Source organism: Megalops cyprinoides, chromosome 18 (assembly GCF_013368585.1).
Source record: "Megalops cyprinoides isolate fMegCyp1 chromosome 18, fMegCyp1.pri, whole genome shotgun sequence".
NCBI lineage: Eukaryota > Metazoa > Chordata > Actinopteri > Elopiformes > Megalopidae > Megalops > Megalops cyprinoides.
The window spans coordinates 2,657,116-2,680,193 of NC_050600.1; the positions used below are offsets into that span (position 1 = coordinate 2,657,116).

Genomic DNA, 23,078 nt, shown 5'->3' on the forward strand with positions numbered 1-23,078 from the left:
TCATCATAATAGGCTGTAATGAGTAATCATAAACAATTATCCCATTTTCTTTCATTTCTCCATACTAATTGTTACTAAATGTGTATACTAACTGCAACAATTGTGAACATGGTGAAATATCAGGACTATACTGCGTACCTTGTAATGTTGACATCAATCCTGACACTAACATTATTTTCATAAATCATGGAATTACTTTGTATTTTTTAAAAGCACATCAAATTTTGTAGTCCTGTTAAGAAAATATGGTTTGTAAAATGTAAAATCAGTATATTCATAACAAAAAATATGTTAGACCAGTTATATTGACTGAATTAGCAAAATCCTTCACATTTGGCATTTGAAAGGTTTGGTGGAGTTGCAATACTAGAATGATTATTTGGGGTGATATCCAGGCAGATATCACCTCTTCACAGGGGGAGGCCAGCCTTGGGGAAGAAAAATCAAAACATAACACCAGTCATACAACCAATAATTTATGATAACTTTTATCATAAAATATCTTTATAATAATCATTCAATTAATTTCAATAAAAATTACTGAGAATTACATTACTGTGTTTTTTGAAGAAAAAAAAATACACAACTACACATTGACAGCCCTCATGCAAAGGGTTTGGGCTAGGGTTAGAGTACCGTATAGTACCTGCAGTTTATAAATGTGTTTGATCGGCAGAAAAGCTGTCATCTGAAGAATAAAAAGTGTTAATACTGTAACTAATACTAACTTGGCTGTAAAGTTCTTGCATCGTTGCTTTATCGTTGTAGTGATGTTGGGAGAATGTCATGTAGCCATGGCTGGGGACATGACGTTGTGTGACGGACAGGCACCTGAAAATCCCCCCTAAAGGAGGAGGTATCATCCTGGCCTTGCCACACTAGCGCTCCTCCACTTCCCGCTTGGCTACAACACAGCTTGCCGCTCCTCTGGGACTGACCTCAGCAGAGCACCCCTCTGCTCCGGTGACATCCCCCCAATCAAAGTCTGCTTCTTCTTTGTTGTTTTGTTTCCCCGGCAGAATGTTGACATAGTGTGCCGTAAGAGGCAGACAGCGGCACAATGCAGAAGCCATGACTGGCACCCCCTGCTGGGGGCTGTCCTGCGGTCGTGGGGAGCAAAAGGCAATGGGGCCCCTTCCTCTCTCTGTCTCTGTCTATCACTCTCCATTTCTCCTTCTCTCTCTCTCTCTCTCTCTCTCTCTCTCTCCCTCTCTCTTTCTCTCTCTCCCTCTCTCCTTCTCTCTCTTTCTCTCTCCATCAGTCCTGCTCCTCTCTGGCGCTGCGTCCAGTCTTGCTAAGCACCGAGTTGAGCTCGTGTAGCAGGCTGGCAGGCATCTGTCCCTCACGCCCCAACACGGCCTTCTTCTGCAGGGACCTGCCGGGCCCCTGGGGGGAGTGGCAGCGAGGGGGCGTGCCCGCGGGTGTGGCGAGGGCCCCCTTCCGCCTCGTACTGGGGGAGAAGGATGCCTCTCTGTTTTTCAGGCACTCCCCCACCAGAGAGCTTTTCTGCAGGAAGGGGCTCCTGGATGCCGCCCCACGCTGGTCCTCAGAGCAGGTTCCCGGGCTCAAGCCGCCTGGCTTCACCTCCGTCTGCTAAAAGGGGATGGGGAGCCATTCATTTACCCTCTTCTGCACCAATAACGAGTCAATTTGACACCCACAACCTTTGCATTTTACAGCAGGCTTGGATGCCGTATGGCGAGCAAGTGCTTGCTGTTCTATTAGGCACATAGGCCATAAGATATGTCCTGGTTTTATAAGGAATAAAGTAAGTTTTTTATTACATTACAATACATTACATTACATTCATGTAGCAGACTCTCTTAACCAGACCGACTGTCAGCACAAGAGAACAGAATTGTTACCAATACACCAGGCTAACAACATTCCCAGACCAGTGACTGGGAGCACAGCACCATTGAGGCACTTCCACAAGTAAACTTGTACTAATAGAAAACTACACAGCCTAGAAAACTAACTACCAATGAATTTACAATGAATTAAGCCTGAAAGTACAGCAAGTACTAATCGAATTTATCCCATACTGTATTGTTTAAAACTATATTTTAGGTGTGAAAAGGAAAAACAACAACATGCTTCTTTATGCTGGAGGCAGGAAATCATTAATGTCACATACCTCCTTTTTCACCTTTGGTTCTGTCGTTCGCGTGTTGCGCTGAACTGGTGCCACAGCACCCCCTCTGGTGCTTTTCTGAACTGCAGGTGGCCGCTGGCTCCTGTCTCTAGGCCAGAGCTCTCCTCCATGCTGCAGTGGTAAACACACTGGTGTCACAGCTGAGGACATGTAACACTGTCTGGGTGTACTTTTGGTAAAGGAATTAGAGATGGGATAATCTTCTGCGGTGTTATGAAGGCTCTTGTAAAGCTGATAATTAAAGCGCTTAATAGTACTACTACTATCAATAATAATAATCGTCATCATAGTCCTGATCAGCCTCCTGCTCCATGGCTAGTGTGCATGGCAATCATTTTAAAGCAGTAGGCTCACCATCGGCTGAGGTGGAGAGGGGGTTAAACTGAGGTATAATCGTGTCAGATGAGATTGAGACAGAGATATGAAAGTTAGCCAGGTCACCAGGGAACCCCTGCTATTCTTTGTTATAAGTGCCATGGGACCTTAAATGACTGCCCTGAGCCGAGACCTCAGCTGAAGATGCTATCTGAGGGACAGCTGAAGCCGGGCCACACGCGGCGGAGAGGGAAGGAGAGGAGCAGCAGGAGGGAGAGAAGAAAGCACGCATCCATCTAGCGCTGTGATTTCAGCTTAACGCCGCCCTCCTCTTCCACTTTTTACAATGACGTGAGAACCACAAATATCCTCTCAATGAGGTGTCAGAAAAGTAACGGAAGCCATTTAAATGTGGACAAAGTTTCCCTCTTGTAGAAACTTTGGTTCGGTGTTTTTTTTTTTCTTTTTTCTTTCCAAAAGGCTGGTGCTAAATATAGGTGCTATGGCAGAATGTGGTGAGGGTGAACAGGAAGCAGGGGATCTGTGTGAGGGGTGGGGGGGTCACCTAAAACAGTACCTTTTAAACGTTAACGACTTGTCCTTTTCACAGTCCCCCCCGCGTGCACCCCTGCGACCTCCGACCCCTTCGGTTTGTTCCACTGCCCATTTAATCCGCGCAAACTCTCACCCGCCGCCCGGTTCCCCTCCCGTTGCCATGGAAACCGTGTCACGGAGAACGCGGGCTAATAGACGGAGTGGGAAGTTGAAACAAGAGGGGTTTAAGAAAATCCAATATCTCCCCTGTGCTGTCCCATGGGTCGGCCGCGCGCGGAGGCAGTCAGAGGGAGGCCGCCTCTGCTATGTTCCTGTATGGATTTTTTTTTAGCAAAAACTCAGACGACTTCTAAAAAAGCTTTCTAATCGAGGGCAGCCTTGTTTATCAGTGGTCCGGCTTTAAATGGACTGCGCTGAACAGAAGACCTTCTGTTCCGACCATATGCGCTGGCTACACCAGCACAGGGTGGCAAACTGTTATGCTGTGTGACTCAGGTAGGGACATATCTATGGCACATCATCCATACCACAGACAAGCCATGTGACTCAGGGGGAAACGTCTATGGTACATCATCCATACCACAGGCAAGCCATGTGACTCAGGGGGAAACGTCTATGGTACATCATCCATACCACAGGCAAGCCATGTGACTCAGGGGGAAACGTCTATGGTACATCATCCATACCACAGGCAAGCCATGTGACTCAGGGGGAAACGTCTATGGTACATCAACCATACCACAGGCAGGCCATGTGGCTCAGGTGGGGGAAACGTCTATGGTACATCATTGGGTCACAGACATGGCAATGAGACTCCGGTAAGGACAGCTCTATAGCAGGTAACCCTGGTCCTGCAGTGCTGCAGTGCAGACATGTTTATAAGTTTCACTCCAGTACAAGCTCTTAATTACATAACTGCATCAAATCTTCCTCTAAATGAATGCGCTCCAGGTACTCTATGTTCTTCCAGTCAGTCTCCCGAGTCATCTGCATTCATTTAGCCTGATAACTGATCCAATCATGTGATTAAAAAAATCAGGTGGAAAGAAATCCTGAAATGGCTCCAGCTCTCCAGGAATGGAGTTACCTTCCCCTCAGACAGGGGTTTTCTGAATGCATTATCCTTCCTGTACCATTAAATGATAACTTGAATCATCGACATGGATGTTTTTATTGAAAATAAATCTCTGTCTGCTACAAACTAAGAATAAAACTCCACAATAGCAGGAGTCTTACACGATTCATTGGTCTGTCCCACCAAAAAAGCTTTCAGCAAGGAAGGCAAGGCATGTCTGCACAACTCAAATAACTATAGAGGAAAAACAGAATTCGAACCATTAAAACATCTGTAGCTTTCTCTTCCTGTTTGCGTTTACGTACATTATTTATACTTGCTGTGTCAGCCCTTGACAGTAATAGCACTTAACTAGAGCTGGAGGGTTCTGAAGCCAATGTGATTGTTAGCATACGTGACCCCATTTCTCAGAGGAAGGGACTTTTCGGATAATGTGATTTATGTTATCAACGGATGACCTTGCCAGCTCCACTTTCTTTATTACCTCTACTTTATTTGCACAACAAAAAAGACATCTTTTAAAAACACACAACAAAACCCCACTATGCCTGGCTCTGTGGAGGACCAGATATTTCACTAACCATACAGGGGGTGTAATGGAGTTTCACCAAAGCTACATTGACTATACAATGGCCCCCACATTACTGCAACATTTCAGACAGCACTTCGCATCAAGTTGACCTTATAGTGGTGTAATAATGTAGTAGTTACTTTAAGAACAACACATTATTGCATAACAAAGACAAAACACTGGTATTAGGTCAGCTTAATGTAAAGTGTTTAAATCAGTGTCAAGATTATTCAATCATCCAGTTAGTATAAGTATCGATTTCACTGTTTGGCCAATGGGGAAAGAACAGAGGCTGCTCCATCACTCAATGACATGCTGGGATGTGCCGAGTGTATGTCTGAAGTGTGTGTATGTGTGTGTGTGACCGGTACATCATGTTTGTCAGCAGAAGACCTACCTTGGCCCTCAGAATGTCTGTCACCCACTCCGTCTGGGCCTCCCGACTGTCACAGCAGAAGTGCCTGCAGTCCCAAACAGAGGAAACACATTTACATTTACACCAGACCCCTCAAACTGGTGCGTCAGTCCTCACAAAAGCCTGCAGCCTCTCCCTCATTACCTGCTCAATCAGAGGGCCATACAAAGCCTCACAAAGAAAGCAAAAAAAAAAAAAAAAAATGAGTGCGTGTCCTTCCACTGAAAACAGGAAATGAAGGTTGTGTGCTTCAACGCCTTTGTCCATATGTGCAGCTCCTTTGATGCACGGAGAAAACAAAAATCAAGGATCAATTTGGGTCCCTGAAGCAGAAAGCACCCCATGACGCCATGTGCCAGACACTCTGAAGTGATGTCACCTTGGGGAAGCAGAGACGAGTGCCGAACACAACACGTTCTGCCCCGTCTGATCACAGCTGGGGGCTTGAATGCACCTCCTTTCTCTTGGTGATTTAGACCCGAAGCAAGCGGCAGACTGAATATAATATGATGTGTGATCAATAGGAACCTGATGGCACCTGATAAAAATCAAACACACGTTATAGAAATTGATTATATTTCTTTGTGAAGCTGCACACGTATATTACCTGCAATTTTATTTTTCCCACTCGAACATTAGTTATTCAGAGAGTGACTATCATCAATGATATTGCCCATGACTCCATTTGGTCTGTGTTCTTCATTCCATGCATGTGGAAGTGAACTCTCTCAAGGTCTGACTTCTCTACTCAGGTGGCCATATGTTTAAGACCTTGGAGGTCAAGGGTCAATAGCCCATGAAGTTACTTGCATGGTGTCGCATTGGATTTTGGACAGGCCGCAACCGCAGTTGTAGCCAAACGTGCGGTTGACCAATGTGTGTTGGTCAGAACCTGGACTGCAATCACTGGCCGAGGACAAGCACCAAGCACCAAATGCGGGAATTGTGTGAATTGTGCATCCCTACAGTCGTGTCCCGCAGTGAACCTTACAGTGAAGCAGCACGGCGGAAACAGTTGTTTTACATAACCTAACCATCATAATCAACTTGTCCCGTTATACCACTGGCTGACAAGAAATCGACTGCATTGCGTCAGTTTCCCATAGCAGATCACAAGTCTTATTTTGCCCTGGGTTTTTATGGTGCATTGCTCTCCTTTGTTTCTAACTCCGGTACACAACAAATAATGAATGGATTTTAGTGGGTGTGACTCAAATCCTCACTCTCTCACCCACTTCCATTTCTGAAAAAACTGAACAGCTCTGGCTGCGCTGGTTTGCTCTGGGCGTGAATAAGGCACCGTGTGAAAATCCTTCCCGTGAGCCCTGGTGCTTTCATAAACAGACCCGGCCACAGGCCCTCCACAGGCCCACTGCTTCAGGGACTCAGAGTGGACACAAACACACACTGCCACTCTGGGATTACAGCACGCTGTGGCATCCTACAGCTACTGTCTGCTTTTAGAAACTGTGTGTGTGTGTGTGTGTGTGTATGTGAAGGAGAGGGTAGAGTAAGAGAGAGAGAGAGAGAGAGAGAGAGAAATAGAGAAATGGACTGAGGGATAGAGAGAGAAATGGACAGAGAAATAGAAATACTGAGAGAGAGAAAAAAATGATATATAAAGATATGAAATATTCAGCTTTGACAGCCAATCTTAAATTTAATCCATCGCAGAGACCAGACATTAGTGATTGATTTATTACTGATGGATTCAGTGCTTACAGAAACTATTTGATGATTTTTTTTTAGGTCTCCCTCTACTACAGAGATGATTGATTTGCGATTTCAGATCTGTCTGAATGATAAGCACTTACCATTGCTGTTTCTCCATGTAAACTGTAAACCCCCAACTACCGGGAGAGAAAACAAGAAAAGGAGAATTAATTCAGCAATTGCCTGTGAATGGATTAAAACAACACAGTGACACTGAGACATGACGGAGGTGTTTTTAGTCATAATCACAATGTTCATGTTTATGGGGAAAAAAAAAAAACAAAGAGCAAATTACTGGACAGCAAAGCTTTGTAAGAGGACCATGAGCACGAAGCCAGAGCATGCTCCCACTCAGACACAGAGAGAGGGTGAACGTGCTGCTCACTACTGCTATCCACACAAAAGCTGGGGGGGGTGTTGTGAAGGAAAAACTGTCACGGCACCCCCCAGTTCCCCCCCAGGCTGGTGAGCTATGAGAAGCAGAGCGCTAACGGTCCGACTGAGCGCGACCCTGCAGCTCCGCATTCTTCCTGCAACTAACTGTGTTCTGGGTCCCACCTTGAGCAGAGGCACTTCTCACCTTCAGCAGGTAAACTGTTCCGCAGGTAAGCCATGCGCTAGCAGTGTGACACCCTCTGGACTTAGCTGGTAAACTAGCTGTGTGATGCTTCCTATGACCTAGAAGTGAAATGATTCCTAGCTCCATGCCAACAACTCTTCAGTCTTTTCTGCCATTAAATTCAATCACTCTTTCAATTTCAATTCTTAGCTTTCCTGGCAAGACCAGCACACTGATTTCATTTACTAAGCAGATAAATCATGAAAAAACAGAAAATTCTGAACAAAAAAATAAATAAAATTCCTCTCTGCTGTGTCTTTTCATTCTCTCTTTCTGTGCTTTCACTCCACCTCTTCCATATTCTCTCTTTCTCTCTATATATCTCCCACATTCTCCCTTTCTTTCTATATCTTCCACATTCTCTTTCTTTCTACATCTTCCACAATCTCTTTCTTTCTGGATCTTTCACAATCTCTTGTTTTCTGGATCTTTCACAATCTCTTTCTTTCTCTCTACATCTTCCACATTCTCTCTTTCTTTCTGTATCTTTCACATTCTCTTTCTTTCTACATCTTCCACAATCTCTCTTTCTTTCTACATCTTCCACAATCTCTCTTTCTTTCTGTATCTTTCACAATCTCTCTACCTCTTCGACAATCTCTCTTACTCTGCTTCTCTTCCCTTCTCCCTCCTGGTGATAAACAGAACTGAATGCATGTAGAGAGACGAGCTCTAGTGCTGACATGCCAGCAACACTTTTTCAGCTGGCCTCTGGCGAAAATGGAAATAGCAAGGTGGATTATGGGAAATGATAATTGGCTAATATGAAACAGAAACCTGTTTTTTTTATCTCTTCCTAATAATAAAACTGATTAAAAAAATAAGTTCTTTTGCTGACGGGAGCAATGGATTACAATAGCATGCCATTATTGAAATACAAAGTTGCAGTTTTCATTTCAGAGGGGAAGCCAATAATTTATATTTGTTACAGCACAATTACATTTAATCAATTGCATTATTATGAAAAATAGAAGCGAGTTTAGTTTGATTTTGAAAGAAACGCCGAGGTTATGGAATACTCTGAGCCAGAACTGAGCACCATAAGTCTTTAGGAAAAGGAATACATACAATTAGGGTAGCCAAGCATTATTAACGAGGACAAGCAAGTAATGCAAAAATAATGAAAATCCTTCACCATAATTTATTTAGAAATATTGCTTTTACTTTCAGCTTTTTAGATGAGCCATATTTTGTCATCGTTATGCCTTCTGCAATGCTGTATTTGTCATCCAGCAAACGACGTCTTCATTCAATCACTTAACTGGCTGGAGCTCCACTTCACCCAATCGCTGGTCTCGCTGGTGGTTTTACTTGGTCTAATCATTCACCTGGCTGGTAGTTTGCACTTCCCAATCACTCACCTCGTCGGTGGTTTCATCTTTCTCTTCAGCCCCAGGTAACACCTCACTGAGCTCACTGGGACCTCTTTCTCAGGCTTCGCACTCTGAAAGGAGGAGGTTAGCATCAGAACATCAGAACACAGGAAATTTAATTCAGGCAACAGGCCATTCTGCACAGCTAGGCCTGTCACCCTGCCTAGGTCTTGCCAGGACCTCACCCTGTGTCACCCCTGGTCTGTAGTCTGTGTGAAGGGTGTCTGTTTCCACTATGAACACTGGTGACCTATTCCACTTGCACAGATTCCAGTGAACTCAGATTTTGAAACACTTCAGCGTGAAATTTGTCTTTTTTTATGCCTACTGTATGTCCCTGTCTGTATGAAACAAAGCAGCTGGCTCTAGAATCCATTTGAGGAGACGTGTACCAGCCCAGCTGGTTCATACCGTCAGAGCTGATCCCAGGTCAGCAGAGAGAAGTGGCTGCCGTGCACCCCATGGATGGGACCCCGGTCCATCACAGAACCTCTACCCACAATCCATCTCTTTTAATGCAGAGCGCCAAGCTGAGAGTCAGTGGCTACCGTTTCCCAAGTCTTTGATATGATTCAGCAGAGGAAATCTGGAGAGAGGCAGTGCTTCTGCAGCAGAGTATGCCCACCCTACAGAGGACCGCTTTGTAGAGCGATGCTGTAGCACAGCTACGAACTGCTTTAAAAAGATATGCTCCGCTACTTGTTTTAACAATGAGTGATTACTTGTGAAAACTGCAGTTCAGATTAGAACCGCAAATTGGCAACATGCTTTCTGTGAAGTTTGAGTTAAGGATCTAATCATGTGCCTTTCCAAAGCGAAATGAACAACCGCCTACCCCCCTAATTCACACACGTGCCCACATACACACACACACACACACAGATAATGCGTGTTCTTATCATTTTACGTGCTTCTTATATTCCTGTTCCTGAACATTTCCAAGCACAGTGCAGGAATGTATTGACCTGCGTTGACACGTATCTGGAGACAGCTGGTGATGTTTTACTGTTTGTCGCAAATTAAATACATGACAGTAGCGCCCTGATCAAAGTCTCCTTCCGTCAACTCAACATCACATCAAGAGGTGACTGCCACTAGCAACTGTCTGTAAAAAAAGCACAAAAAAGACGCGCACATGACGACACAATGGCTCTGTTTGTTCCTGTTCTTTTCAGATAACATATTTTTGTGTTTTCACTCCAAGTATTCCAGAAAGATTCCATTCACACCATCACAGCGTTCACCAAGGTCGACCACGATGTGGATGAGAGCTGCCTGATTAAATCTGTAGTTAGAAAATCCCTCATCGCTGGTATCTGTTGCTTCATACGAAGCTGGAACTACATTAAGACACCCTGATCCAGGGACGTCAGTCCAAAGGCTATTTAACTGTGCTCACCGCCCTCAACCACAGGCCTTCGGCAGAAAGATCAGAGGTCTGTCTCAGCTTTGCCTACCACCTCTTACAGTCAGATGCCATAGCAGTTTTCAGCAGAGATCAGCCGCACGGCATCCTGCAGGGCAACATGGCTCTCTCACTACCTGGGGCAAATCAGAGCAGGAACTCTGAGCTCCGCTGGTCCTATGCCATCTCTTTCGCCGCAAGACCTCTTCATGAACATTTGTGATTTTAACTTTTTATCACCAAATTAACCACATTTAATGCATAAATGGTTTTGCATGTTTAACAGCTCTTAAAGTTATTATGACCCTTATGTATTCATAATTTCACAAATTGTAGCACTTTGTAATCTGAGAAAATTTTCTCTTACAATACATACATGTTGATTGTCAATCCCTCTTCTTCCATGTATGAATGGGCTTTCTGCCTGTGAACAGGCGGAACATTTAGGCCTTGGGGATTTATAAATGGTAGCTAGGAACAGTATATAAGTATGATGTTTTTGCAATACACCGTATATGTTGTGTAAACGTTACTATACTATACTGTAGTACATACACAGCAATACAGCCTTCATTTATTTTCCTTTAAATGAAGCAGACCAGAAAGCTGAAGAAGTGTACGCAGATGTGTGTCTGTGAGTACTGACAGCAGTGTGCTTGCTACAGAGACGTAACTACATATATGTAAAATCCTTAAAATTCTTAAAATCTTAATTCTTAAAATCCCTCTTCATGCTATCTCTGACACTCTGCAGAAAAAAATGAAAAAGTTTCAGAATATCAATTAAATTTCCACAACACTGCTAATTTCCACCTTTATCACTTGGTAATTAGGTCCATTCTGCTGCAGACTGGCATCACACTAATTAAGAAAAGAACGGCCTTCATTCAAAGCGTCTTTTTTTTTTTTTGCATCAATTATTAACGCGTCTTCTCACTCTCACACAGACTAGCTCTCAACCTGAGCGAGGCGCTTAACAGGCCTCAGGGGGAACTGGCAAACGCATCTGCATCACTTTAAACACACCAGCGCACTGTCGCAGGGTGTCGCCGCAAAAACACTCCCCGCAAACGAAGCTAAATTAAACGTGCTGGGACGCCACTTCACCGAGAGCTTTCAGAGAGAGAGGGAGAGAGCGGTTACCGAACACTGAGAGGAACTGTGGCCTGTATCCCCTGTCAGTTTAGCAGTAGGAATCGGGGCTTGTAATCCAAAGTTTCGCGGCTCAATCCCTTGGTGAAGCACTGGCGGGGCACCTTTGGTCACGGTGCGTAACCTGCATTGCCACAGTACAACATAACCAGCTATATACAACCAGCTATAAAAAGGAGGCGGTAAAAACGGTAAGCCACGTTAACTCGCTCTGGATGAGAGCGACTGCTAAGCAACCGCAATGTAATGACATTCACAGAGCGAAAAGCACGCAGAGGACGCTCTAAAAAAAGAAGACGGATGACTCCAGTGACACATCCTTCAGTGAGCTGGGCAGGATTAAAGGACAGAATATCGCTGTCCACGCTGGAAACCAGATTGGCACTGCACCAAATTACTACTCGTTACTGTTTTTTAGGGCTATGCATTTTTTATAATATTTATTATAGAAACCCTTATCCTGGGTTACGAACAGGGCAATAGGAGTTGGGATGATTGGAAACTGCTCACCTGAGACAGCAGATATCCATAAGACAAATGCATGAGCTATCATCCCATACACTGCCCAGTGAGAGTCGATTTCTTTAATGACGTCCAGCTATCAGCCCACTACAGGTCGTGTTATTTCATTCTAAAATGTGAGCACACCTAAGTAAATTAGGTCAACCTGAGTACACAAATGATGCCCGACCTTGAGCAAGCTGGTCGGTTTCAGCTTGAAACGGTAGTGTGACATAGTGGTAAGTAGCAGGGCTCATCACTGAAAGGTTGCAGGTTTTACTCCCTGCTGAGGGACTGCTCCTGTATCTTTGGGTGAGGTACTTAACTCAGAATCACTGCTTCAGTAAATACGCAGCTGTATTAATGTGTAGATTAAATTACATGTAAATTGTAACCTACTGTACTTCAGTCAGTCTGGATGAGAGCGTCTGTTTAATGACAGTAATGTAAAGCAATGTAGTGAAACAGGGCAAGTGCAAAGGGGGCATGAGGAGGTGGTGACGGACAGTCAGTCTCTGGAGTGTCTGTGTGTGCTGTGAGCGCAGGGTGCTGTGAGCGCTGTGAGCGCAGGGTGCTGTGAGCGCAGGGTGTGCTGTGAGCGCAGGGTGTGCTGTGAGCGCAGGGTGTGCTGTGTGCTGTGAGCGCAGGGTGTGCTGGCACAGACTGACGGCAGAGACGACGCTACTCACTTTCATGTCTTTGTAAAGGCATAGCCTTTCTTCCCGCAGAATCACGTATCTATCCAGGAACTTGTGCCCTGACAGCAGTTTGGAAGAGCCGTCCTTGAATTTCAGATTCTCCCCTCTAATCAACTCCTTTGTACATTCTGTAAGCCCCCCTCCAAAGAAAGGAAGAAAGAGAGAAAGAAAAAAAAGCACATCAGCAAGTCTTTTAGCAGCGGTGTAGCGGCAGGGAGAGATGTCCCCAGCCGCCTGTGACTCTGCATAATCCAGTGAAATGAGTCCACACTGCAATCCCCCCTCAACGCCGTGCCCAGTTTCACTGAAAGCTAAAAAATGGAAGATTAACGTGAGGCTGAGAGCAAAGCAGTACAGTTATGGCCCTTACGGCGTCCGATGCATGACCACAGGTATGGCTGCAAGAAAGAGCAAAGGCTGGGGCACCAGTATGCCCCTTCCAGTCAATCCCAGAATGCACTGCTATGCACCATACTGCATTGTACTAAAGTCATTCAGAGTTCACAGAGTACCGAAGATGTGTCCATAGTGTTTATTCCCCAATAACCATGTTTATTTTCCAGCAACCCCACACGTCTCTCATCAATACGTAAGAGAAACAACGGATGCATTTTTTTTTTCTTTCTCTGTGCCTCGGCACTTTATTTCTTGTTCTCGAACGCCGCCTTGCTGAGTTCACACCAAGGACGCGTTCGCATCCTGTCCGCTTCCCACTCCTCGTACTCCTGTCTCCTGAGGACAGAAGCTTCTCAGGCTGAGAGGGAGGGAAGCGTGTAGCATGCGCAGCCACCTCTCCCGAGGCCCTGAAATAAAAAAGCTGGAGCCCGGGACCGGCGGTCTGAGGTGCGAGGGGTACGAAGCTGTGAGCGGGCCGGCGGTGCTCGGAGTCCACGTGGAGGGGAGAGTTGGCTGCATTGTTCCCCCTTCCATCTGTCCCAGCTTACAGTGGGCGAGACACAACTGAACGGGGCCGTGGGAGGAAGGGAAGGGAGGGGAGAGAGAGGGGAGGAAGCAGGGGCAGCAGAGCGGCGTAGCGGTTAAGGAGCAGGGCTCATAACCGAAAGGTTTCCGGCTCAGTTCCCCCGCTGGGCCACTGCTGTTGTACCCTTGGGCAAGGTACTTAACACCGAATTGCCTCAGTAAATATCCAGCTGTATAAATGGATAACATGTAAAACTTTAACCTATATAAGTAGCCCGGGATAAGAGCACCTGGCAAATGTAATGTAATGAGAAGAAAGAAAGAGAGTCGGAGAGAAGGAGAGAAAGAAGGACAAGAAAAAAAAAAGGAGGTATGCATCCTAACATCTCAGAGAGAGTGACAGGCCCACTGTCTGCCCACAAAGCAACCAGTGTCAGATTGAATTTCAGATAAGCTGCTCTTAGAATTCTGGGAGATTTGCTATGAATGCTATTGTGCTTCATCCTCTAATTTCACGAACAAACTAAAGCTATATCGTTCATCCATTCACAAACTAATCGATCCATTTACAATTATTCAACAATATTTACAATGTATACAGAGGTTATTTTCACCGACCGTCAGACTAGTGATGTTTAATGATCATTTCTTACCTTTGTGAATATCAGCCATTTTGGCTCCAACGAATTTCTTTATTATCAAGAAGGCAGAGCTCGGGTCTTCTAAAGAACCCCACTCGAGAACCTGCTCCAGAACTTTCTCTTTGTAGTGTAATGGACGTTCTGTCAGAGACAGAGAGAGGGGGAAACAGAATAGCATATATTACAATGTAAGATCTCCAAAGGAAATACAATGTATTGCAAAAGATTTAGGAAAGCATGGGGCAGTTTTATTTAATCTGTTATGGCTGCGGTTTGCTGTGATTACTATGACAGCACTGTGGCAGAGTGGTATGGAATAGAGAAAGCATGTGTAGTTCTGAGTAGTATTGGCTTGATTCCCAGGTGGGCCATTGCTGATGTACCCTTTGGCAAGGGTAAATATCCAGCTAAAGATGCGGAAAATTTGTAAGTTTTGCAATTTTCTCTCCATAACAGCATCTGCTAAGCAAAAAAAATGCATTTATTTATTTTCTATATGAAGTAAATAGATTGCCATGTGATGTCATCTTTGGGGCTTTTAACTATAATTGTGTAAATTAGTACTTGGACTTTTCATTATATCCCCCCTCCAAAAAATCCATTTAATAGCTTGTTTTTCTTTTCTTCATTTTTATAATTATGTAGTTCAAATTTGCAATTATCCTTTGCAAATCTGAACATGATTAGAAAACACACTCATGTGCAAAATAGACCTATTATCTACCCCTAATTTACACAAAGGGTAATGCAGTCAGTGCTACTGGCAAAATCAATTGCATTTCCCCAGTCTCTTGCGTCACTTGCTTCTCATTCCACTAATAGTTTATCACATCCATGGGAAAAAAAAATGAAAAATCTGATCTGCATCACTTATTCATGACAGAGATTTCTCTTTTTATTCTAAAAAGTAAGCAGATCCGAGAGTGGGAATTAGCTTCACACACTCCTATAAATATTTGTTTTAAACTCCCCCACCCCCCCCACCAGAAAATATTTATCCTTCTAAGATTATCTTCACAGTCTCCTTAATTGGCCCTCAGCCTTTTTCTCTTCATCATAGTGTAATATCGCCTTTGACTGTCTGGAGGGAAGTCTGACTATGGTGCGGAAATCTGTCATAATAGAAAATGGTGTTTTGCATAACTAGTTATTGTTTGCGGTGCTCTTGAGAAAACACTGGGGCTGGCATTACAAAACATATACCCATTTCAGACTGCCAGAGTTCACTGCTTCACTGCCCCATATTAGGAGCAGGTGCTAAAAGCAGACCAAATATCCACCTGAACCTGCCATCTAGTGCATATGGAGATTACACTGAAGATGCATTATATCTTGCACTGGTATCACGACTATAAGGTGATTTTACTGTGAACTGTAGCAAAATGGAATATTATGTGTGAGAAGAAGGTTTATAAGATTTGAATGTTTATGTGAAATCGCACATGATCAATGTAGTGGTAAGTGATAGGGTTGCAATAGATGTTACCATTACTATGTTACACTGATGTTAACATGATGCTGATTTGATTATTCTGTCCAAGCTGCCTTGTTGAGAGATTGACACAGGGACCGATACATGCAGCTGATTCCAAAATCCAATACTGTGTACATACAGACACACCTTGTTATATATGTAGGTGAACATTTTGCCTTCCTTGTGTTCACCTACAAGCTGTATTGGAAGACCACTGTATGCTAATAGGATTAGTGTAGGAACAAAATGTGATCAATATGCACTGAGGGCATGCAAAGCCCTGGCTTGTATGCAGACACTCAAAAAACAGCATGTGCATCAGGCTTCTGCTGAAAACTGCAGGCACAAATCTTTCATCGCACCCATGGGGGCTGCTCTTGGCTTGTGATTTGCAGAGGCAAAGCTGTTCCAGGAGTAGTTGAATTAGCAGTTTTTGGCACCCAAAGTTTTATTTATTTTTTTTTTTTACGACCAGGCACACGGGACGGTGGCTTTTCGTACCTAGTTCGCCGTTCTCGATGGCCTCGAACGTCGTCCACAGCTCGGCCTCATTCACCTCCATGCTCTTCATCTCCAGCACCATGTCGGCCAGCTCGTCCGACCGCATGGTGGGAGACACCTTCCACACAGAGAGAAGCAGATAAAACATTCTCATGTTTATTTACTTTCTTATTTTTCCTGCTCTTTGCAATTATGTTCCCGCAGACAAACCTTTGGCTGCTGATAACTGCGGTGTTTTTGTGTGTGCAAGAGACAGAGTGCCTGTGTGTGTGTCTGTGTGTGGCGGCATGCGCGTGTGTGTGTGCCAATGAAAGTGTGTATTTGCAGGCCTTTTTTCATGTTTTTTTCTTTTTATGGTCTTGGGAAAAGGAAGAACACTCGGCTTTAGACAACAGGAGGGAACTAAGAGGACAGAGACACGGGGCAGCCTGATATTTACAGAGACACAGGGTGGTGTGATGTTCAGAGACTCAGGGCAGCGTGCTTGACTTTAAGGTAAAATCCCCTCAGTCCTCCTCCCCCACTGCCACAGACCTGCACATAAGCAAGTTAGCTAGCAGCTTACCTCTCGCACTGATAAAGTGCAATTACTCACACAATTAAACTGGGCATTTCTTTGATTAGCTCCTCTTTGATTTATTTGGCAGCGGTAATCCCATCTCGTGGATGTGCCCCCCCCTTCCCCCCGCCCACCTCCTCATTCCGTACCTTGACAAGGCAACAGCTCTCCGGCTCCTTCCTCTCCAGGTACACCTCAAAGATCAGATCCCCTGCCGGAGAAAACTGAAAGACCACAATGGGATCAGCTGGGCTTTGCTAAAAAATGCTGGACCTAAAAATACCCCCCCCCCCCCCCCATCACCTCCCCCTTCATTTATAGGCTTTCAACCCCTCTCGTATCAGGAGGCAGAACACAAAGGCTTCCCGTGTCACCCAAGCCTGTCCTGACTGGCTTAAATGCCGTATGCAGTTTGAGGTAAAGTAAAACGGTTGTGCGGTCTGTGTTCTATATGTCATATCTACCACGCTCTGCTTCCTTCACCCTGCGATGACCCCCCGTCAGAGAATTTCTGTCATTTACATGTATTTCCTCTACAATGTGGCTGAAAAGAAAAAAAAAAGAAAGAAAAAAGTGAGAAGGGTTAACGTTACCAACTGGTTGAGAAAATACAGCCTGTCAGAACGAGCCCTCACGGTGACCTCAATTATTCACTTATACACAGGACGGTGGATCTCGTTTAAAGCGGAGGAGATGCATGTTTCAGACTGCACTACTACTGTAACATGTCACACAGAGATGCAAGGAAACGTGTGAATCTCTGCGCTGCTGCCGCCAGTCACCACCATGCCGCATCCAGGGTTGCCATGAAGACGAAGAATTCGCATCTTTACAGAGATTATACGGCCGACTATAAATGTCAGGTTTTAGAAAAAGAAGGTTGTTTGAAAATGAGCAGTGCTGAATCACTGCAGGAATGTCACAGGAATGCTGGGCTTGTGGCTTTGCCTGATCTACCTGTGGTCTGGTTTTTGAGTCAAAGGATTTCATTGGGGGTGAATAGTGTGTTTCGTAAGTGTTACATAGCTTCAGAAATGCAGGTAACTTTTACATGTTATCCATTTATACAGATGGGTATTTAGTGACACAATTGTGGGTTAAGTACCTTGCCCGAGGGTACAACGGCAGAGTCCCAGTGGGGAATCGAACCAGCAACCTATCCTATCGGTTACGATTCCAGCTTCTTACCATTATGCTATACTGCCACCCAAGGTAGTTTATGCTTTAGGTACTTTTGATTAGAGTTGCTGTAGGTCACATCTATGATGAAGCACTTAAGATGATAAATATTTTATGTAGAATAGGCAAATTCTTGCTAAAAGTTGAGATGTTCCAATCTTGAAAACATGCATCATTAAATATATCTGTTATTAAGGTATTAACTTCTCATTCATCTTCAAAAGGAAGAGTACATTTATGAATCCTTGAATGCCTTGAGTTATGCAGTTCTGCCTGACTGTGCCCCACCCCCTGCCTCCACCCCCCTACCAGTTACTGCAGAAATCGGCTGCAGTGCGGCTAAGAAAAAAAAAAAGACACGTGCTAAAAAATAAATAAATAAATAAATAACCTCCCTCCGCATTCAGTGCTAAATCATAATAGACAACGTCCTGAGTTTGAACAGATTACAGCCTTTAAACAAAGAGAAATCAGCTTTCATTTAAAACTCCTCCAACAGTTAGCGGAAATGAGAGAGCGAGAACAAAAGCCCTCGCTGGAGGCTGCCGCAAGGCCTGGCAGGGGGTTCGGGGGCGGGGGGAGGGGGTGGGGGGGTGCAGTGCGCCGAGGGCACGGCGAGATAATTCACACTCAGCGCTAAAGAGCCCAGGCCGTTTGACGACGCAGTCACACCACTGCCTTTTCTCTGGCTTTTACTAGGGCTAAACCCTGCTGAGGCTGTCACACTGGTGTCAGCAGTGGGATGAAGGGGACACACAGAAAGATGTGCAATGTGGCATAAAGGGTGAAGCATGTGACGTGATCTAGGATCCATTCACAGGTAGGTCACCTTGTACACTTACACAGAAGCACTTTGAAGCTAAAGCGATGATGCAGTAAAAATCCATCTGCATTTGCACAATTGATGTAAAAGTGTGAGCTTTTTATGTTGATGTGGATAAGGACATCCAACAAACTAAGAGATAGGAAGGAGCAGAAGTCAAGCTGCACCAGGGGACATCAACGTTCAACTTCAAAACCAATCACACACACACGCATGCACACACGCGCGCACACGCGCGCACACACTCACACACACACTCACACACACACACACACACACACACACACGCACACACACACACACACACACACACACACGCATGCACACACGCGCGCACACGCACACACACGCACACACACACACACACACACTCACACACACACACACACACACACACACGCACACAGGGAAAGAGGATGACTTTACCTCCCATCCTATTCATTTGTCCTTAAGACTCATTATTTTCATCCATCTTTCCCCTTTCCAGTGTCTGTCACCAACCCCACACATTTAACTGAGGGTCAGACCTGGGAGCTGAACCTGTGGATTGCAGTTTATGGGACTTGGCATTTAAACGTGTGGGTTACATCTCAATAACGTTACCAAGGAAAGTTTAAATTAAAAGACTATTAAAGAATAATTGTGTTTTAAACACATCTTTTCTTCCACACTATTGTGAAAAGTCACAATGGCTGAGGTCAGCACAGGGCTCCTTACAGAAAAGTGGTCTGTGATTTAAGTTTTCCAGGAATTCAGTTCTTCGGCTTCTTACGTCAAGATGAGCTTCTGACGTGGGCTTTTTTTTTTTTTTTTTTTTTGGCAAGAACGGGTTATCTGAGGACACCCCTGCACTTCCGTGAATATTCTGATTCCCCATAGTAACTGGATCCCATAGTAACCACACAGATGACCCTGCACGCTGGCCTGTGTCTAGAGGAGGCGGACAGAGGGAGTAAAATATGTGACCAATGAGGCCGGTTGATCCAGAAGTCTAAATCAAAGAAATCTGATACTTGTTTTGAGATTTCACAAACACCCAAGACAGAAACCATCAGCACGTCAGAAAAACACATCACACGGAAACACTGGTTGGGTGTGGGCCAGCAATTTTAAACATTTTAACTTTTTCTCCTCATTACCACAGCCGAGCAGAGCCACTTGGGCCACAGTGGTGGGAGGAATACCACTGTGCATATTCAATGCGGAAGGCAAATACTGCTGCAAACACCGGACTGTGTTAAAGACTCTAAAAGTTGGACCGCAGGGAAGAGAAGATGGGGCAGGAAGGTGAGACCTCAGATTAAAAGCAAGTAAAAACACAAGCTGTGGTGTAAGAACAGGTGTTGTCTGAAGCTTCTGAAGATGATGTGCATTGCCTGGCAGACTTATCAAAGGCAAAGTCAAGAAATGGTAGATGTCCAAGAAACCATGCACGCGTGTGCACACACACACACACACACACACACACACACACACACACACACACACACACATACACACACACACACACACACACACACACACACATACATACATGGCATGTAATTAACTATATATTCCAAATGGCTCTCAAAAACTGTGCTCTAAAAGAAAAAAAAGATATCTAAACTTTCTGAAACGTGCAGAAAACGTATTTGTTTCTCGGTTGTTAGAACATAGTTTCTTGCTGCAGTAGCATCCAAGCATTAAGAAGTAGCCATAAAGGTTAACAAGCACACACGCGGTCATTGATTCCACTCATCTGTTCTCACCACCCACACGTGCTGTCACCTTCTGACCTGCGACAGGTTGCAGGAACGTGACGTGCATATGCAGGTAAGAACCTAGAGCGTGAGTCACATGTGTGCAGGACAGAACTCTGAGGCGGGGTTATTTTAAGCAATTAGAGTGTTCGACTGTGTACTTTATTGTTAATTGCTTTCAATACAAATGAACATGTTTGTGTGGGATGCTGGCGGGGGCAGTCCTTCAGCACAGCCGACGGCAAGTCCCATGGTGCACCAAAGCAGGTCACGCACCAATTGGAGGATGGGCATAACCCTGCTGACATCACACATATCCAACCCCCAACAACAGCGGAACCAAGCCAATATACGCTGCTGCAGTAGGCTACTGGACATTGCCACCTGATGACAGAGCTGGACTCAAGCCCAGGTCAAAGTCTCAGAGCAAGTGTTTTAGCTTTCTGTGCCACTAGGGAGCCCTGGATGGTTCCTTTGACAAAAAGCTGATGAAATCCAACATCAATTTGCATGAAGAAAGGGCTTACCATTGTGTCTTTCCATTTGGTGATAAAACTGTTCTCCGTTTCCATCTGCTTGACTTGGTCTTCATGGACCTGCCAGACAGAATATATTTGCGCGTGTTAATTTATTAGCGTTATAAAAGCTGCTGTATTAAAAGTAGGTGTCTTGCAAACTGTCCATTTCAGCGCCGTGCTGGTGTCATTTTCAAGTGCCTTGTATCAGCCATGGATTTCTCTGAAAACCCAGCACACGCAATTTAAACTAGTTTGGAAAGGAAACTTCACCTTGATACTGGCTTCAGACTAGAACAGTGAATGATTTACATAGATTTTCAAAGCTCTCTCATGCATAAAAGGGGAACAAATTAAAAAAGAAAAAAAAAGTTTTTTTTTTCTGTTGTTTTCATGAAATGATTTGCTTTTCTGTGCTCGAAAAATGCATTGAAAGACAATTATATTGGCCTATATTTAAAAAAAAAAGAGAGGAAAAAAAACAGTCAATGTGTTTCAAACTGATAAAGAAGTCAATACCATCTTCTGGAATATGCCATTCTAATTAACGTCTTGGTTGTTTTATGTTGAACTGTGTGTATTCAGTGCAATTTTTCTGTTATTGGTTCTGCTGAATGGCTATTTGTCATGCGAGTGATGGCATCACAAACTGATTTGGGAAAGAATACTAGAAAATGAATACAAGGAAGTGAAGCATGCAAAGGAATTAGCATTCCACAGTTCTCCCAATCCCATTAGGAGGGCACCGTTCCAAGTGCAACGCTGATATAATTCCCCCCTGCCACATTAGAGCGATACAGCCATGTTCCAAGTGCAACGCTGATATTGTTTGCCACATCACAAGGCTGGACTCTAAAACGTCCAACACTGACCTTTTTTCTTAAACTTGTATTGGTCTTTTTATTTACTAGCATGGACTTTTATTAGATATCTGGCTCTTTTAAATGCAGAGCAAGAAGCCAGCTGCTTAAATGCAGCAGCCAGACAATGCTGATTCAAAATACAATAAGAATAAGCCCAGAAACACATTATTTCGAAGTATCTGCACATTCCCCTTCAATAAAATATATGTGTGAAGTGTTATCATCCATAAATATGTTCTAGGAAGGTCCTCAAAGGGTAACCAGTTATTAACATTCAAAATGAAATAATCAAGCACCCAAACGGGCCTGAGCTCAGGACGGTTTGAGGTTATTTCTTCAGCGTTGTTGTGTTTCTGTGTCGTTTCATTACACGCCTGGTGAAACGAACAAACCCTCTTCTATGCACTGTACAGCATTAAGAGACTGCACAGCCGCTGCTGTGAAAACCAATTTCTGAGGGTGCGCTTGCGGTGACTCATTCGGTAGGAGCACGAGTTGCTTAAAGAGTTTTGAGGTGTTGTGCTGCGTGTTAGAAGTGCTAAAAGTGGCGCACTGAAACCACCCACTTCATCTCATTACAGGAGTACAGCCACGGGCACAAAACTGGCCATGTTCTAGCCTGCCCTCTTTGACGTAACTCCACAGGGTGAACATAGACTGACTGGGTAACACATACGCTGGCACACACAGCTTCTAATGCGGATGTAGAATTGGACTGGGTGAACCTAGGCATGAATTTCAACATGGATCAGTCTGGGTCAATACCCTGCTGCCTCACCACTACTGTGTGTACATTGGCCACTACTATAAAATTAATGTACCCAGTAAAGTAATTGTATAAATCTTTAACTATGCTTTCAGCAATTTTTCAAGTGCAACCATGACATTATCCCTACAGAGGAACACTCCAGTTGTTGCAAACTGATGTTAGTCAGTCTATGCCTTCAGTGTGTTTCTTTAATTTTGCTGTTGTCTTGCTGTTAATGACAGAGATGAGTGTCAGCCACAACCCGTGTGTCTGGGATTCTTCAGCAGGATACAGGGAAGTATGAAGATTTAGTAAACGCTCTTTGTTAATTAAATAAAGGTGAATCCAGGCCTCCCAGTCTGAAAGTCTTCCCCCAATATGGCTCCTAATGCCCCAATTGAACCCTCAACATAAAGGTGGTAATCTCACCCTCACTGTGCGGATTCTGCACGTGTCAAGCGTTATCAGTAGCAGTCGCAGGGATACTTTATCATCACGTAAATACAACAAATTCCTTTTAAATCATAACTACCAACATCACTTGTCACAAATGCAAACACTGAAG

The 23,078-nt window shown here is 44.3% G+C and overlaps 1 protein-coding gene across 2 annotated transcripts in view; it reads right to left on the reverse strand.

Moving 5' to 3' along the window:
- Nucleotides 1–1,214: 1,214 nt before the first annotated feature.
- The window catches only part of zmp:0000000660 (arf-GAP with Rho-GAP domain, ANK repeat and PH domain-containing protein 2), a 97,496-nt gene continuing 75,632 nt past the window's right edge, over nucleotides 1,215–23,078 (reverse strand). Inside the window, exons 24-33 of one of the 2 annotated variants that reach the window (XM_036551564.1) lie at nucleotides 20,915–20,983; nucleotides 16,793–16,867; nucleotides 16,085–16,202; nucleotides 14,122–14,250; nucleotides 12,539–12,675; nucleotides 8,780–8,862; nucleotides 6,901–6,936; nucleotides 5,069–5,132; nucleotides 2,138–2,266; nucleotides 1,215–1,590 (exon numbers count right to left, since the gene is read on the reverse strand). In XM_036551564.1, the coding sequence (XP_036407457.1) occupies nucleotides 1,258–1,590; nucleotides 2,138–2,266; nucleotides 5,069–5,132; nucleotides 6,901–6,936; nucleotides 8,780–8,862; nucleotides 12,539–12,675; nucleotides 14,122–14,250; nucleotides 16,085–16,202; nucleotides 16,793–16,867; nucleotides 20,915–20,983 (1,173 nt within the window). In that variant the 3' untranslated portion in view covers nucleotides 1,215–1,257. Of the gene's footprint in view, nucleotides 1,594–2,137; nucleotides 2,267–5,068; nucleotides 5,133–6,900; nucleotides 6,937–8,779; nucleotides 8,863–12,538; nucleotides 12,676–14,121; nucleotides 14,251–16,084; nucleotides 16,203–16,792; nucleotides 16,868–20,914; nucleotides 20,984–23,078 lie in introns of both variants that reach the window. The other variant, XM_036551563.1, reaches the window with a different exon arrangement.